The sequence below is a fragment of the Mustelus asterias genome, chromosome 3 (assembly GCF_964213995.1).
Source record: "Mustelus asterias chromosome 3, sMusAst1.hap1.1, whole genome shotgun sequence".
In the NCBI taxonomy this organism is placed as follows: domain Eukaryota; kingdom Metazoa; phylum Chordata; class Chondrichthyes; order Carcharhiniformes; family Triakidae; genus Mustelus; species Mustelus asterias.
In genome coordinates, this window is record NC_135803.1 from 156370983 (window position 1) to 156388824 (window position 17842).

Below are 17842 nucleotides of genomic sequence, written 5' to 3' on the forward strand. Positions count from 1 at the left end.
TCCTGAATGTTCCTGACCAAGTGGATGTGGAAAGGATGTTTCCTCTTGTGGGTGAGTCCAGAACGAGGGGGCGCAGTTTTAAAATTAGGGGTTGCCCTTTCAGGACCGAGACGAGGAGAATTATTTTCACTCCGAGGGTTGTGCGACTTTGAAACTTGCCTCAGAAGGTGGTGGAAATGGGGTCACTGAATATTTTCAAGGTGGGTGTTAGACAGATTCTCGTTAGGCAAAGGGAATCAAAAGGAAATAGACGGAACACAACCAGGTCACCTTATGGAATGGCAGAGCAGGCTTGAAGGGCCGAATGGCCAGCTTCTGCTTCAATATTATTCGTATGAATAAACTCACCGACCAAATTCGAGAGAATGCTGAAGATTCAAAACAATCTAAGTGAAGAAATCTCTCCTCCTCTGATCATTTATCCTGAGACTGTGTCCCTTGTTCCCAAATCTCTGAACAGGAAAACAGTCGTTTAGCATCGATCCTTCACAGGGGGGGGGGGGGGGGGGGGCGCGGAGGGGGGTGCGCGGAGGGGGGGGTGCGCGGAGGGGGGGGGTGCGGAGGGGGGGGTGCGGAGGGGGGGGTGCGGAGGGGGGGGCGTGGGGGGCGGCGGAGGGGGGGGCGAGGGGGGGGCGCGGGGGGCGGCGGAGGGGGGGGCGCGGAGGGGGGGGGCGGAGGGGGGGTGCGCGGAGGGAGGGGCGCGGAGGGGGGGGGCGCGGAGGGGGGGGGCGCAGAGGGGGGGGGGGCGCAGAGGGGGGGGGGGCGCGGAGGGGGGGGCGCGGAGGGGGGGGCGCGGAGGGGGGGGCGTGGAGGGGGGGGCGTGGAGGGGGGGGCGCGGAGGGGGGAGGGGGGGGCGCGGAGGAGGGGGGGTGCGTGTAGGGGGGGCGCGGAGGAGGGGGGGTGCGTGTAGGGGGGGCACGGAGGGGGGGGGCGCGGAGGGGGGGGTGCGTGGAGGGGGGGGTGCGTGGAGGGGGGGTGCGTGGAGGGGGGGGTGCGTGGAGGGGGGGTGCGTGGAGGGGGGGTGCGGAGGGGGGGGTGCGGAGAGGGGGGCGCGGAGGGCGGGGGCGCGGAGGGGGGTTGCGCGGAGGGGGGGGCGCGGAGGGGGGGGCGCGGAGGGGGGGTGCGTGGGGGGGGCGCAGGGGGGGGCGTGGGGGGGGGGGCGCGGAGGGCGGTGCGCGGAGGGGTTGCGCGGAGGGGGGGGTGCGCGGAGGGGGGGGCGCGGGGGGGGGTGCGTGGAGGGGGGGGCGCGTAGGGGGGGGTGCGGAGGGGGGGCGTGGAGGGGGGTTGCGCGGAGGGGTTGCGCGGAGAGGGGGGTGCGCGGAGGGGGGGCGCGGAGGGGGGGCGCGGAGGGGGGGGCGCAGAGGGGGAGGGCGCGGAGGGGAGGTGCGTGGGGGGTGCGTGGGGGGGGCGCGGGGGGGGGGCGCGGAGGGGGGGGGCGCAGGGAGAAAGGGAGAAACGTAAACAGAGTGTAAATGTTATTTGGATTACATTTCTCTTTCGACTAAACAGATCATCAATAGCAGACTGGATCGACCTAGAGTTCCAGAGGTAACTATAGAGATAACCGCTTTGACAAAGGGTCATCTGGACTCGAAACGTCAGCTCTTTTCTCTCCTTACAGATGCTGCCAGACCCGCTGAGATTTTCCAGCATTTTCTCTTTTGGTAACTATATTCCGTATGGGCTGAGAGGGGTGGGGGTGGGGGCGGTTCTGTGGGCCGAGGGAGCCCACGATAGAGAGGTACTCCGTTATAAAAACTAGCAAAGTTCCTGCCCCTGCGCTGCCATTTGCTGAGAGGGCCTCAGACCTGACAGACAGCACCCCTGAAGTGCAGCACTCCCTCTGTACTGCAGCAAGCAGAGTTAGCCCACAGCCTTGGGGGGGGGGGGGGGGGGGGGGCACAGTGGGGGGAAGCAGTGTGGGGGGGGCAGTGTGGGGGGGTCACTGGGGGGGGGGCGGCGTGGGGGGTGGGGGGGTGCAGTATGGGGGGCAGTGTGGGGGGGAGCAGTGTGGGGGGGAGCAGTGTGGGGGGGAGCAGTGTGGGGGGGAGCAGTGTGGGGGGGATTGGGGGGGGCGGTGTGGGGGGGTGCAGTGTGGGGGGGAGTGGGGGGGTGGGGGGAGAGTGGGGGGGACAGTGTGGGGGGGAGTGGGGGGACAGTGTGGGGGGGATTGGGGGGGGGCAGTGTGGGGGGTGTGGGGGGGTGGGGGTTGCAGAGTGGGGGGGGAGTGTGGGGGAGAGTGGGGGGGACAGTGTGGGGGGGGTGGGGGATTGGGGGGGCAGTGTGGGGAGTGTGGGGGGGTGCAGTGTGGGGGGGAGTGGGGGGGTGGGGGGAGAGTGGGGGGATCAGTGTGGGGGGAGAGTGGGGGGGACAGTGTGGGGGGGATTGGGGGGGCAGTGTGGGGGGGTGCAGTGTGGGGGGAGAGTGGGGGGGACAGTGTGGGGGGAGTGGGGGGGTGGGGGGAGAGTGGGGGGATCAGTGTGGGGGGAGAGTGGGGGGGACAGTGTGGGGGGGATTGGGGGGGCAGTGTGGGGGGGTGCAGTGTGGGGGGAGAGTGGGGAGGACAGTGTGGGGGGGGTGGGGGAGTGGGGGGGGCAGTGTGGGGGGGGTGGGGGAGTGGGGGGGGCAGTGTGGGGGGTGGTGGGGGGGTGGGGAGGAGCAGTGGGGGGGGGGGAGTGGGGGGCAGAGTGGGGGGGCAGTGTGGGGGGGATTGGGGGGGCAGTGTGGGGGGAGTGGGGGGAGAGTGGGGGGGGGGCAGTGTGGGGGGGATGGGGGGGCAGTGTGAGGGGAGTGGGGGTGTGGGGGGGGGAGTGTGGGGGAGAGTGGGGGGGACAGTGTGGGGGGGATGGGTGAGTGGGGGGCAGTATGGGGGGGGTGAGGGAGTGGGGGGGGCAGTGTGGGGGGTGGTGGGGGGGGAGCAGCGTGGGGGGCAGTGTGGGGGGGGCGGGGTGGGGGGGCAGTGTAGGGGAGCAATGTGGGGGGGAGTGGGGGGGCAGTGTGGGGGGGGAGTGGGGGGGGCAGTGTGGGGGGGCGGGGGGTCGGGGGCAGTGTGGGGGAGAGTGGGGGGCAGTGTGGGGGGGGTGGGGGGGAGCGGAGTGGGGGGGTGGGGGGGAGTGGGGGGGGTGGGGTGGGGGGGAGCAGTGTGGGGGGGGTGGGGGGGAGCAGTGTGGGGGGGTGGGGGGGTAGTGTGGGGGGTTGGGGGGGCAGGGTGGGGGGTGGGGGGCAGTGTGGGGGAGAGTGGGGGGCAGTGTGGGGGGGGTGGGGGGGAGCGGAGTGGGGGGGTGGGGGGGAGTGGAGTGGGGGGCAGTGTGGGGGGGGTGGGGGGGAGCAGTGTGGGGGGCAATGTGGGGGGGGGGTGGGGGGGAGCAGTGTGGGGGGAGTGGGGGGCAGTGTGGGGGGGGCGGGGTGGGGGGGCAGTGTGGGGGGGTGGGGGGAGAGTGGGGTGGAGCAGTGTGGGGGGGGGGGGGCGGGGTGGGGGGGATGGGGGGGCAGTGGGGAAAGAACGAGATTAGGAGAAGGCTGAAAGGGACAGAGAGGGAAGCCGGGGACACAGAATGTTAACGAATGAAAATGGAAGGAGAGGCTGGAAAATAACTTTGTGGAGAGACAATGTCAGTGTTTGCAGAGAGTGGGAATTGTGCTTGTTGTCCCCAGGAGGGAGGCACAGAGAGCAGCGAGGCTGAAACGTGAATCAATGAATGAGAAGCGACGCCAACGGCAGGAAATGCAACGCATTGAGCGGCAGCGCAGCCTGTCAGGACATGAGAACTGCAACCAGCCACAAGCTGTGCTCCAAGGTAAGGAGCCACTTCCTGTGGCTCTCTCTCTGTCTCTGCCTCTCTCTCTCTATCCCTCGCTCTCTCTATCCCTCGCTCTCTCTATCCCTCTCTGTCTCTCTCTATCCCCCTCACTCTCTATCCCTCTTGCTATCTTTCTGTCTCTGCCTTTCTCTCTTTCTGCCTTTCTCTCTTTCTTTTTCTCACTCTCACTCAGAAATCCTGAGGGGAGAGGGAGAGGAGCCAGAGGTAGCGGTACATATTGGTACCGCTGATGTGGGAAGGAAGGGGGAAGGGGTCATGAAAAGAGAGTATAGGGAATTAGGGAGACAGCTGAGAAGGAGGAAAGCAAAGGTAATAATCTCAGGATTGCTGCCTGTGCCACGGGAGGGTGAGGGCAGGAATGGAGTGAGGTGGAGGATGAATGTGTGGCTGAGGGACTGGTGCAGGGGGCAGGGATTCAGGTTCCTCGACCATTGGGACCTCTTTAGGGGCAGGTGTGACCTGTACACAAAAAACGGGTGGCACTTGAACCCCAGGGGGACCAATATCCTGGCGGGAAGGTTGTCTAAGGCTACTGGGGAGAGTTTAAACTAGATAGGTTGGGGGGAGGGGATCAAGACGAGGTGACTGGGAGCGAGGAAGTTAGCTCGCAAACAGAGAAGGGTTATAGACGGTGCAAGAGGGAGGATGGACGGGGGATAGAGAAGGGGAGAGCTCAGACCAAAGGATTGAGATGTGTTTACTTTAATGCCAGGAGTACAGTGAATAAAGGAGATGAGCTCAGAGTGTGGATCGATGCCTGGAAGTGTGATGTGGTGGCCATTACGGAGACTTGGATGTCTCAGGGACAAGACTGGATACTCCAGGTGCCGGGATTAAGATGTTTCAGGAAGGACAGGGAGGGAGGCAAGAGAGGGGGTGGAGTGGCACTGCTGATCAGGAATAGTGTCACAGCTGTAGAGAAGGTGTATGCTGTGGAGGGATTGTCTACAAAGTCTCTGTGGGTGGAAGTTCGGAGTGGGAAGGGGTCGATCACTTTGCTGGGAGTTTTCTATAGGCCGCCCAATAGTGACAGGGAGGTGGAGGAGCCGATAGGGAAACAGATCCTGGAGAGTTGCAATAATAGCAGGGTTGTTGTGATGGGAGACTTTAATTTCCCAAACATAGATTGGAATATCCCTAGGGTAAGGGGAGTGAATGGGGAGGAGTTCGTTAGGTGTGTTCAGGAGGGTTTCCTGACACAGCATGTGGACAAGCCTACAAGAGGAGAGGCTGTACTTGATCTGATCCTGACCAATGAGCCTGGACAGGTGTCGGATCTCACAGTGGGAGAGCATCTTGGGGATAGCGATCATAACTCTATCTCTTTTATGCTTGCATTGGAAAAAGAGAGGATCAGGCAAGCTAGGAAAGCGTTTATATGGAGTAAGGGGAAATATGAAGACATAAGGCAGCAAATTAGAGGAGTAAATTGGAAGGAGGTATTCTCGGGGAAATGTACTGAAGAGAGGTGGCAGTTTTTCAAGGAATGTCTGTCTAGGGTTCTACAGGACAATGTTCCGAGCAGACAGGGAGGAGTTGGTAGGTTAAAGGAACCGTGGTGCACGAAAGCTGTGCGGGACCTAGTCGAGAAGAAAAGGAAAGCGTACAAAAGGTTCAGAGAGCTTGGCGAAGATAGGGATCTAGATGAGTATATGGCTTGTAGGAAGGGACTAAAGAAGGAAATTAGGAGAGCCAGAAGGGGTCACGAGAAGGTCTTGGCAAGTAGAATTAAGGAAAACCCTAAGGCATTCTATAAATATGTGAAGAGTAAAAGGATGAGCGGGAAAATCTGTACGGAACCAGTAGAAATGGCAGAGGTGCTTAATGAGTATTTTGCCTCGGTTTTCACAGAGGAGAAGGACCTGGGTGGATGTACTGCGGGCTTGCGGTGGATTGAAAAGATTGAGTATGTGGACTTTAACAAAGAGGTTGTGCTGGAATCTTTGAATGGCCTCAAGATAGATAAGTCGCCGGGTCCGGATGGGATGTACCCCAGGTTACTGTGGGAGGCGAGGGAAGAGATTGCAGAGCCTCTGGCGATGATCTTTGCGTCGTCGATGGAGACGGGAGAGGTGCCGGAGGATTGGAGGATTGCGGATGTGGTTCCTATTTTCAAGAAGGGGAATAGGCATAGCCCAGGAAATTACCGACCGGTGAGTCTAACCTCAGTGGTTGGTGAGCTGATGGAGAAGATCCTGAGGGACAAGATTTATGAGCATTTAGAGAGGTTTAGTATGCTCAAGAATACTCAGCATGGCTTTGTCAAAAACAGATCGTGCCTTACGAGCCTGGTGGAGTTCTTCGAAAATGTGACTAAACACATTGACGAAGGGAAAGCGGTAGATGTGGTTTATATGGATTTTAGCAAGGCGTTCGATAAGGTCCCCCATGCAAGGCTTCTAGAAAAAGTGAGAGGGCATGGGATCCAAGGGGCTGCTGCCCTGTGGATCCAGAACTGCCTTGCCCAAAGGAGGCAGAGAGTGTGTATAGATGGGTCTTTTTCTAAATGGAGGTCGGTCACCAGTGGTGTGCCCCAGGAATCTGTTCTGGGACCCTTGCTATTTGTCATTTTCATAAATGACCTGGATAAGGAAGTGGAGGGATGGGTTGGTAAGTTTGCCGACGACACGAAGGTTGGTGGGGTTGTGGATAGTCTGGAGGGATGTCAGAAGTTACAGAGGGACATAGACAGGATGCAGGACTGGGCGGAGAAGTGGCAGATGGACTTCAACCCAGATAAATGCGTAGTGGTCCATTTTGGCAGGTCAAATGGGATGAAGGAGTACAATATAAAGGTAAACACTCTTAGTGCCGTGGAGGATCAGAAAGACCTTGGGGTCCGGGTCCATAGGACTCTAAAATCGGCCCCGCAGGTGGAGGAGGTGGTTAAGAAGGCGTATGGTGTGCTGGCCTTTATCAATCGAGGGATTGAGTTTAGGAGTCCGGGGATAATGATGCAGCTATATAAGACCCTCGTCAGACCCCACTTGGAGTACTGTGCTCAGTTCTGGTCACCTCATTACAGGAAGGATGTGGAAAAGATTGAAAGGGTGCAGAGGTGATTTACAAGGATGTTGCCTGGATTGAGTGGCATGCCTTATGAGGGTAGGCTGAGGGAGCTCGGTCTTTTCTCCTTGGAGAGACGTAGGATGAGAGGAGACCTAATAGAGGTATATAAGATGTTGAGAGGCATAGATCGGGTGGACTCTCAGAGGCTTTTTCCCAGGGTGGAAATGGCTGCTACGAGAGGACACAGGTTTAAGGTGCTGGGGGGTAGGTACAGGGGAAATGTTAGGGGGAAGTTTTTCACACAGAGGGTGGTGGGCGAGTGGAATCGGCTGCCGTCAGTGGTGGTGGAGGCAAACTCAATAGGGTCTTTTAAGGGACTTCTGGATGTGTACATGGGACTTAATAGGATGGAGAGTTATAGGTAGGCCTAAAAGGTAGGGATATGTTCGGCACAACTTGTGGGGCCGAAGGGCCTGTTTTGTGCTGTAGTTTTCTATGTTTCTATGTTTCTAAGTTTCTTTCTGTCTCTCTCTCTCTGTCTGTCTCTCACTCACTCTGTCTCTCGCTCACTCTATCTCTCTCTCTTTCTGTCCCTCTCTCTCTCTCTCTGTCTCTCTTTCACTCACTCTGTCTCCCTCTCTCTTTCTGTCTCTCTCTCCCTCTCTGTCTCTTTCTCTGTGTCTCTCTGTCTCTCTCTCTGTCTCTCTCTTTCTGTGTCTCTCTCTGTCTCTCTCTCTCTCTCGCTTTGTCTTTCACTCTCTCGTGCACACACACTCTTCACTCCACACAATGTTGTGAGATCAAAGATCAAAGAACAATACAGCACAGGAACAAGCCCTTCGGCCCTCCAAGCCTGTGCTGCTCATGTGCCCAACTAGACCATTCGTTTGTATCCCTCTATTCCCAGTCTGTTCATGTGGCTATCTAGATAAGTCTTAAACGATCCCAGCGTGTCCGCCTCAAACACCTTGCTTGGTAGTGCATTCCAGGCCCCCACCACCCTCTGTGTAAAATACATCCCCGTGACATCTGTGTTGAACCTTGCCCCCCTCACCTTGAACCTGTGACCCCTTGTGTTCGTCACCTCCAACCTGGGAAAAAGCTTCCCACTGTTCACCCTATCTATGCCCTTCATAATTTTATACACCTCTATTAGGTCGCCCCTCATCCTCCGTCTTTCCAGGGAGAACAACCCCAGTTTACCCAATCTGTCCTTATAGCTAAGACCCTCCATACCAGGCAACATCCTGGTAAACCTTTTCTGTACTCTCTCCAAAGCCTGCACGTCCTTCTGGTAGTGTGGCGACCAGAACTGGGCGCAGTATTCCAAATGTGGCCTAACCAATGTTCTATACAGCCGCAACATCATATGCCAACTTTTATATTCTATGCCCCGCCCAATAAAGGCAAGCATGCCATATGCCTTCTTCACCATCCACTCCACCTGTGCTGCCACCTTTAAGGATCTGTGGACTTGTGCACCCAGGTCCCTCTGTGTGTCTATACTCCTGATGGTTCTGCCATTTATTGTATAGCTCCTCCTTACATTAGATCTACCAAATGCATCAAACACAAACTCTGCTTTTTAAACCGTTTTTTGATACTTTCCATCCTCTGCCTTACCCATGTGAGAAGATGGTCCTTACTCTGTGACCTCGACACTTGGGTTGCCAACAACTACAGTATTGCGCTGGAGTTGCGATTAATCTTGCGCGAGCCACTGTTGGGAGCAAGAAACCCGGTGAAAATTAAATGCAGGCTGACTTAGCACGGTTCTCTCCTGTTGTATAAATTATGATTGTTTGATATTTGGCATTCTTGTCTTTGTTCCGATGAGTGCGAGATGAAAAACTTCAGCAACATGTCTCTTTTCAGCAATATTTTTCTATTCCCTTTTCTACTCGTCTCATTTTGAGACTCTCTGATCTATTTCCCTCAATCACTTCCTGTGCTGGCAAGTTACACATTGTCTGTATTCGGAAAGAAATGTCTCCTTAATTCCCAATTGAATTTATGAATAAGTGTCTCCGGTTTATGGTCCCTATTTTGGATTCACCCACAAGTGGAAGCATTTCCTCCACATCTACCCTGTCGAATGCCTTCATCGTTTCAAATACCTTTATCAGGTCAGGTGTGAGTGTTCTCTTGTCGAAAGAAACATAGAAACAAGAAGCAGGAAGAGGCCATTCGGCCCTTTGAGCCTGCTCCGCCATTCATTAGATCGTTGCTGATCATCCAACTCAACAGCCTGATCCTGCCTCCCCCATATCCTTTGATCCCCTTCACCCTGAGTGCTATATCTAACTGCTTCTTGAAAACATTTAATGTTTTGGCATCAACTACTTCCTGTGGTAATGAATTCCACAGGCTCACCACTCTCTCAGTGAAGAAATGTCTCCTCATCTCCGTCCTAAATGGTCTACCCTGAATCCTCAGACTGTGACCCTGGTTCTGGACTCCCCACCATCAGGAACATCCTTCCTGCATCTACCCTGTCTAGTCCTGTTAGAATTTTGTAAGTTTGTATGAGATCCCCCCTCATTCGTCTGAACTCCAGTGAATATAATCCTAACCGACTTAGTCTCTCCTCATATGACAGACCTGCCATCCCAGGAATCAGCCTGGTAAACATTCGCTGCACTCCCACTATAGCAAGGACATCCTTCTTCCTTTAATAGTCTCTTCAAACTGCCAATCAAGCTGTGAACTCAGAACCCTCTGTGAAGTTCATTGTATGTTTTGAAACTCAGCCAAGCAGTCATAATTACATAATACCAGCCCTCAGGGAAATGTCAACAAAGAACAAAGAAAATTACAGCACAGGAACAGGCCCTTCGGCCCTTCAAACCTGCACCGACCATGCTGCCCGACTGAACTAAAACCCCCTACCCTTCCGGGGACCATATCTCTCTATTCCCGTCCTATTCATGTATTTGTCAAGACACCCCTTAAAAGTCACTACCGTATCCGCTTCCACTATCTCCCCCAGCAACAGGTTCCAGGCACCCACTACTCTCTGTGTAAAAAACCTGCCTCGTACATCTCCTTTAAACCTTGCCCCTCGCACCTTAAACCTGTGCCCCCTAGTAATTGACTCTTCCACCCTGGGAAAAAGCTTCTGACTATCCACTCTGTCCATGCTTCTCATAATCTTGTAGACTTCTATCAAGTTGCCCCTCAACCTCCAGTGAGAACAAACCAAGTTTCTCCAACCTCTCCTCATAGCTAATGCCCTCCATACCAGGTAACATCCTGGTAAATCTTTTCTGTACCCTCTCCAAAGCCTCCACATCCTTCTGGTAGTGTGGCGACCAGAATTGAACACTATATTCCAAGTGCGGCCTAACTAAGGTTCTATAAAGCTGCAACATGACTTGCCAATTTTTAAACTCAATGCCCCGGCCAATGAAGGCAAGCAAGCCATATGCCTTCTTGACTACCTTCTCCACCTGCATTGCCACTTTCAGTGACCTGTGTACCTGTACACCCAGATCCTTCTGCCTATCAATACTTTTAAGGGTTCTGCCATTTACTGTACATTTCCTATCTGTATTAGACCTTCCAAAATGCATTACCTCACATTTGTCTGGATTAAACTCCATCTGCCATCTCTCCGCCCAAGTCTCCAACTGATCTATATCCTGCTGTATCCTCTGATGGTCCTCATCGCTATCCACAAATCCACCAACCTTTGTGTCGTCCGCAAACTTACTAATCAAACCAGTTACATTTTCCTCCAAATCATTTATAGATATTACAAACAGCAAAGGTCCCAGCACTGATCCCTGAGGAACACCACTTGTCACAGCCCTCCATTCAGAAACGCACCCTTCCACTGCTACCCTCTGTCTTCTTTGACCGATGATGCTCAGCGACTCTGCGCTGTCGTGTGTCGTGAAGGCCGCCTTGGAGAACACTTACCCGAAGATCAGAGGCTGAATGCCCGTGACCGCTGAAGTGTTCCCCAACAGGAAGTGAACACTCTTGCCTGGTGAATGAACAAATGGCCTTCATGACACACGACAGCGCAGAGTCACTGAGCAGAGACTAATAGCCAAGTTCTGCACACATGAGGACGGCCTCAACCGGGATCTTGGGTTCATGTCACACTATCTGTAACCCCCACGACTTGCCTGCCTGGGCTTGCAAAATCTCACTAACCGTCCTGGCTGGAGACAATACACATCTCTTTAACCTGTGCTTAACCCTCTCTCCACTCACATTGTCTGTACCTTTAAGACTTGATTACCTATAAAGACTCGCATTCCAACCATTATCTTGTAAATTGAGTTTGTGTCTTATATGCCCTGTTTGTGAACACAAGTCCTCACTCACCTGAAGAAGGAGCTTGAGGCTCCGAAAGCTAGTACTGCCAAATAAACCTGTTGGACTTTAACCTGGTGTTGTGAGACTTCTTACTGTTCTTTGATCGAGCCAGTTTTGTATCCACCTTGCCAGCTCACCTCTCATCCTATGCGACTTCACCTTCTGCACCAATCTGCCATGAGGGACCTTGTCAAAGGCCTTACTGAAATCCATGTAGACAACATCCACTGCCCTACCCTCATCTTCGTCACTTCCTCAAAAAACTCGATCACATTCGTGAGACACGACCTCCCCTTCACAAAACCATGTTGCCTCTCAATAATACATCCACTTATTTCCAAGTGGGAATAAATCCTGTCTTGAAGAATCCTCTCCAATAATTTCCCTACCACTGATGTAAGGCTCACCGGCCTGTAATTACCTCGATTATTCTTGCTACCCTTCTTAAACAAAGGAACAACATTGGCTATTCTCCAATCCTCTGGGACCTCCCCTGTAGCCAGTGAGGATACAAAGATTTCTCTCAAGGCCCCAGCAATTTCCTCCCTTGCCTCTCTCAGTATTCTGGGGTATCCCATCAGGCCCTGGGGACTTGAATACCTTAATGTTTCTCAAGAACCCCAATATCTCCTCCTTTTTGATCTCAACATGACTCAAACTATCTACACATCCTTTCCCAGACTCATCATCCACCAAGTCCTTCTCTTTGGTGAATACTGACTCAAAGTCCTCATTTAATACCTCGCCCATTTCCTCTGGCTCCACGCATAGATTCCCTCCCTTGTCCTTGAGTGGGCCAACCCTCTCCCTGGCTACCCTCTTGTTCTTTATATATGCATAAAAAGCCTTGGGATTTTCCTTAATCCTGCTGGCCAATGCTTTTTCATGACCCCTTTTAGCCCTCCTTATTCCTTGCCTAAGTTCCTTTCTACTTTCCTTGTATTCCACACTTGCTTCGTGTGTTCCCAGCTTCCTAGCTTTGACAAATGCTTCCTTTTTCTCTTTGACTAGGCTCACAATATCTCTCGTTATCCAAGGTTTCCAAAACTTGCCATACTTATCCTTCATCCTTACAGGAATGTGCCGGTCATGAATCCCTATCAACTTACACTTGAAAGCCTCCCACATGCCAGATGTTGATTTGCCCTCAAACATCTGCCCTCAATCTACATTCTTCAGTTCCTGCCTAATATTGCTGTAATTAGCCTTCCCCCAATTTAGCACCTCAACTTGAGGACGACACTTATCTTTATCCATCAGTACCTTAAAGCTTATTGAATTGTGGTCACTGTTCCCGAACTGCTCCCCTACTGAAACATCGACCACCTGGCCGGGATATCTATTGAAGCTGCATGACCAGGTGGTGATGTTTATTTGAGACTGTGCCCCTGGTTCTAGATTCCCCCAGCCAGTGTGAAATAACCTTTCACTGTCAATCTGTTAATCCCTCAGAGTTTATACCTTTCAGTGACATTTTGTTTGATGTTGTTCCTGTGAAGCACCTTGTGAAAGGCGCAATAAAAATGCAAGTTGTTGTTGTTGTTGAGTTTGAGTATTGAGGCAGCACCGTGTCTGACCCCTGACCCTTTGTTTCCAGCGATTAAAGCTCATGGATGTCCGGTGTCACAGCAGGTTGTCCAGAGCAGTTTACAGCCACTCTCCAGTCGTCTGCGAGGAATGACCCTGTGCCCAAAGCCACTGATGTTCCCACCAGCAATCAAACCCCTGCCAGAAACATCACCCGGAGAACTGGCTGTCAAACCAGTGGGAATTTCGCCGATTCCCGCCAGGCCGGTCCGGCCAGAGGACCCCCGCAATCGGTCAGCTGTCAACTCCGAGCAGGAGAAGATTACCCATGGGTAGTGGGGCGAGGGGAGAGCGAGGGAGGGGGCGAGGGGAGAGCGAGGGAGGGGGCGAGGGGAGAGCGAGGGAGGGAGCGAGGGAGGGGGCGAGAGGAGAGCGAGGGAGGGAGGGGGCGAGGGGAGAGCGAGGGAGGGAGCGAGGGAGGGGGCGAGGGGAGAGCGAGGGAGGGGGCGAAGGGAGAGCGCGAGGGAGGGAGCGAGGGAGGGGGCGAGGGGAGAGGGGGCGAGGGGAGAGCGAGGGAGGGGGCGAGGGGAGAACGAGGGAGGGGGCGAGGGGAGGGGGCGAGGGGAGAGCGAGGGAGGGGGCGAGGGGAGAGCGAGGGAGGGGGCGAGGGGAGAGCGAGGGAGGGGGCGAGGGGAGAGCGAGGGAGGGGGCGAGGGGAGAGCGAGGGAGGGGGCGAGGGGAGAGCGAGGGAGGGGGCGAGGGGAGAGCGAGGGAGGGGGCGAGGGGAGGGCGAGGGGAGAGCGAGGGAGGGGGCGAGGGGAGAGCGAGGGAGGGAGGGGGCGAGGGGAGAGCGAGGGAGGGGGCGAGGGGAGGGCGAGGGAGGGGGCGAGGGGAGAGCGAGGAAGGGGGCGAGGGGAGAGCGAGGGAGGGGGCGAGGGGAGAGCGAGGGAGGGGGCGAGGGGAGAGCGAGGGAGGGGGCGAGGGGAGAGCGAGGGAGGGGGCGAGGGGAGAGCGAGGGAGGGGACGAGGGGAGAGGGGGCGAGGGGAGAGCGAGGGAGGGGGCGAGGGGAGAGGGGGCGAGGGGAGAGCGAGGGAGGGGGCGAGGGGAGAGCGAGGGAGGGGGCGAGGGGAGAGCGAGGGAGGGGGCGAGGGGAGAGCGAGGGAGGGGGCGAGGGGAGAGCGAGGGAGGGGGCGAGGGGAGAGCGAGGGAGGGGGCGAGGGAGGGGGCGAGGGGAGAGCGAGGGAGGGGGCGAGGGGAGAGCGAGGGAGGGGGCGAGGGGAGAGCGAGGGAGGGGGCGAGGGGAGAGCGAGGGAGGGGGCGAGGGGAGAGCGAGGGAGGGGGCGAGGGGAGAGCGATGGAGGGGGCGAGGGGAGAGCGAGGGAGGGGGCGAGGGGAGAGCGAGGGAGGGGGCGAGGGGAGAGCGAGGGAGGGGGCGAGGGGAGAGCGAGGGAGTGAGGGGGGAGTGAGGGGAGAGCGAGGGAGGGGGAGGGAAGAGTGAGGGAGGGAATGAGGGGAGAGCGAGGGAGGGGGAGGCGAGGGAGAGGGAGGGGAGAGCGAGGGAGGGGAGAGCGAGGGAGAGGGAGGGGAGAGCGAGGGAGAGGGAGAGGGAGGGGAGAGCGAGGGAGAGGGAGAGGGGAGGGAGAGGGAGGGGAGAGCGAGGGAGAGGGAGAGGGAGGGGAGAGCGAGGGAGGGGAGAGCGGGGGAGGGGAGAGCGAGGGAGGGGAGAGCGGGGGAGGAGAGCGAGGGAGGGGAAGGAGAGCGAGGGAGGGAGCGAGGGAGTTGGAAGTGGGAAAAAGGGAGGGATCTCTGAAGGCACCGGAGACTGATGAGGGCTATTTATTTCCCCAGCATGTTTTTCATAGTGAGGGAGACGTATGCTCCACCGAAGATGCCTGTGCCCACGCCCCTGGAGGAGAGGCTGCTGAAGGAACGGTTCCCAAACTACAAGATCCCGTTCATTAAGCACAACCCCAGGCTGATCGAGAGGAAGATCTTCACCCCAATCCTGGATTCCATCTGCATTCCCGAGAAACAGCAAACTGATCCAAAGAAGGTCTGCTTGGAAGTTAGGATGCTCAGCCACTCAAATCCCTCTACTGCCTCGCTCCCTCCCTATCTCTCGAATCTCTTCCAGTCTCCAAAATCTCTTGCACATCCCCAATTTTAATGATTCCATCATTGGTGACCTTGTCTTCAGTGCACTGGGCTCTAAACTTTGGAATTCCTCCCTAAACGTCTCCACCCCTCTCCCTGTCCTCTACCTTTCAACCTGTCTTTCTATTAACCACAATTCTCAACTTTGTGGCCACTTTGCTATCCATCCTGATACTTGTCCACTAACTCCACATGTTCTGACCTACAATGTGGTACCTATCAAAGGCCTATTGAAAATCCAAATACATTACATCTACTACGTTACCCATGTCTACCCTTTTAGTTATTGTTTCAATGAATTCATTAAGATTGATCAAGCAAGATCTTCTCATCTGGATTCCGCACTCACTGCTCGTTATTCTATTTTCAGTTCCTTGATATTTTTATATCTCATCGTTGTATAAAGATTCCATTCTCTCTCCTACCACCGAGATTAATTTAACTCGTCTACAATTTCCTTAACTTGTTTTATCTTCCTTTTCAAATATAGAAATATTGACAATATTCCTTTTTAATTAAGATATAGGAGCAGAAGTAGGCCATTCGGCCCATCGAGTCTGTTCCACCATTCAATGAAATCATGACCGATCTGACTTAATCCTCAACTCCACTTTCCCGCCTTATCCCCGTAACCCTTGATTCCCTGACTGATTAAAAATCTGTCTATCTCAGCCTTGAACATATTTAATGACCCAGTTTCTACAGCCCTCTGTGGGAAAGAATTCCATAGATTCACTCCCCTCTGAGAGAAGAAATTCCTCCTCATCTCTGTGTTAAATGGGCGACCCCCTCACTGTGAGGTTCTGCCTCTGGTCCCAGACTCTCCCACAGGGAAAAACAACCTCTCAGCATCGACCCTGTCAAGCCCCCTGAGGATCTGATACATCTCAATAAGGTCACCTCTCATTCTTCTAAACTCCGAGGAGGACAGGCCCAGCCTACTCAACCTTCCCCTCATAAGAAAATATCTCCATACCCGAGATCGAACTAATGAACCTTCCCTGGACTGCCTCCAATGCCAGTGAATCTGTAGACTGAATGTGACGCAACCTCTGCTGTATCTTCCACATCTTCTTCTAATATGTTGAATCCTCAGTCAAACAGTCGTCTACACGTCAGCAATGGTTATGATCAGACTAGGTCCAGTTCTGACGTTTCAGCCATTCAGCCCTGGTCTCATTCTGGTGAATCTGCCTCCAGTTCCAAGGCCAATCTCTCCTCTCTGAAACCAGCTGAACCCAGTTACTGCAGGTTTACACCACGCCCTCTGCAAATGCTTTAACTGGTGGCAGGTGTCATTGCCAGTTGAAAAAGTACTGGTTGTTCTCCCTTCCTTCTGAAAGGGCTGGAGCCAATAAACTGTGAATTTTATGTAACATAAAATAAAACTTAACAAATTAAAAATTGGCCCTGGATGTTGATGATTCATCCTGGTCCATGTTAACATCAAGGGCAGCACGGTGGTTATCACTGCTGGCTCATAGCGACAGGGACCCGGGTTCGATTCCCGGCTTGGGTCACTGTCTGTGCGGAGTTTGCACTTTCTCCCTGTGTCTGCGTGGGTTTCCTCCGGGTGCTCTGGTTTCCTCTCAGACAGTAAGAAGTCTCACGACACCAGGTTAAAGTCCAACAGGTTTATTTGGTAGCAAATACCATAAGCTTTCAGAGCACAGCCCCTTCGTCAGATGGAGTGGAAATCTGTTCTCAAACAGTGCAAACAGACACAGAAATCAAATTACAGAATACTGATTAGAATGCAAATCTCTACAGCCAGCCAGGTCTTAAATGTACAGACAATGGCTGGCTGTGGAGATTTGCATTCTAATCAGTATTCTGTAACTTGATTTCTGTGTCTGTTTGCACTGTTTGAGAACAGATATCCACTCCATCTGACGAAGGGGCAGTGCTCCAAAAGCTTATGGTATTTGCTACCAAATAAACCTGTTGGACTTTAACCTGGTGTTGTGAGACTTCTTACTGTGCTTACCCCAGTCCAACGCCGGCATCTCCACATCATTCCTCCCAGACTCCAAAGATGTGCGGATTAAGTGGATTGGCCGTGCTAAATTGTTCCTGAGTGTCAGGCGGACTAGCTAGGGTAAATGCATTGAGTTATGGCGATAGGGCCTGGGTGAGATTGTGGTCAGTGCAGACTTGATGGGCCAAATCACCTCCTTCTGCCCTGTAGGGATTCGATGATCCATCTCCAGGGACACCAGGACGTAAAAGTAACCCCGATGAAATCAGGAAGTGAGTTAAAGTTTGATTGCATCTTCCTGGCACCTGTTAATGGTCACCTTCGCCTGGGCCCAGGCGTGGTCTCTTAATATCTTATTCATTCACAGAGTCTGAGTGTCGTTGGCAAAGTCCAACCCTTAACACCCTCTGGAAGGCGGTGAGTACTAGACTAAAACCTAATGTCCCATCTCAGAGCACAGTTTAGATTCATCCACCACATTGCTGTGGCTCTGGAGTCACATGGAGGCCAGACCGGGTAAGGACAGCAGATTTCCTTCCCTAAAAGACATCAGTGAACCAGATGGGTTTTTACGATAATCCCAGTCGTTTTATGATTACCATTACTGAGACTGGCTTTTTATTCCAGCTTTATTTCATTCATTGAAGTTACATTTCCCCCAGCTGCTGTGGTGAGATTTGAACCCACGTTCCCAGATTGCTCCTGCAGCTTCCAGGATGATTAGTCCAGTAACATAACCACTGTGCTACCGTAGCCCTAAGCAGAGCTCTGTACAGCTGGAACATCACTCCTCCTCCCCAGAGATTATTTAACCATTAACCTTTCAAATGGTATTTTGCACCTGTCCACTCGCTCCGAGGCTGCTGAGAAAAGGGGAATTAACTGGAACACGGCCACCCTCGCTAAACTCCACCCCTGTCTCTTACTTTTCAGTTCTCTGCGATCTTGAGAGAAATTCCGGAACTTTGCAATTCCCAGAAGGCTGTGGAAAGTGAAGTATTGCGTCAGTTAAATGGTTAAAATAAA

General features: G+C 54.4%; 1 protein-coding gene across 1 annotated transcript; it reads left to right on the plus strand.

Moving 5' to 3' along the window:
• Positions 1-1454: 1454 nt before the first annotated feature.
• LOC144491771 (uncharacterized) lies at positions 1455-17842 on the plus strand. Its single transcript, XM_078210032.1, has 5 exons — positions 1455-1548; positions 3655-3797; positions 12754-13015; positions 14533-14737; positions 17750-17842. The coding sequence occupies exons 2-5, from the start codon at positions 3695-3697 to the stop codon at positions 17834-17836; spliced, it is 657 nt and encodes a 218-aa protein (XP_078066158.1). The 5' UTR covers positions 1455-1548; positions 3655-3694; the 3' UTR covers positions 17837-17842.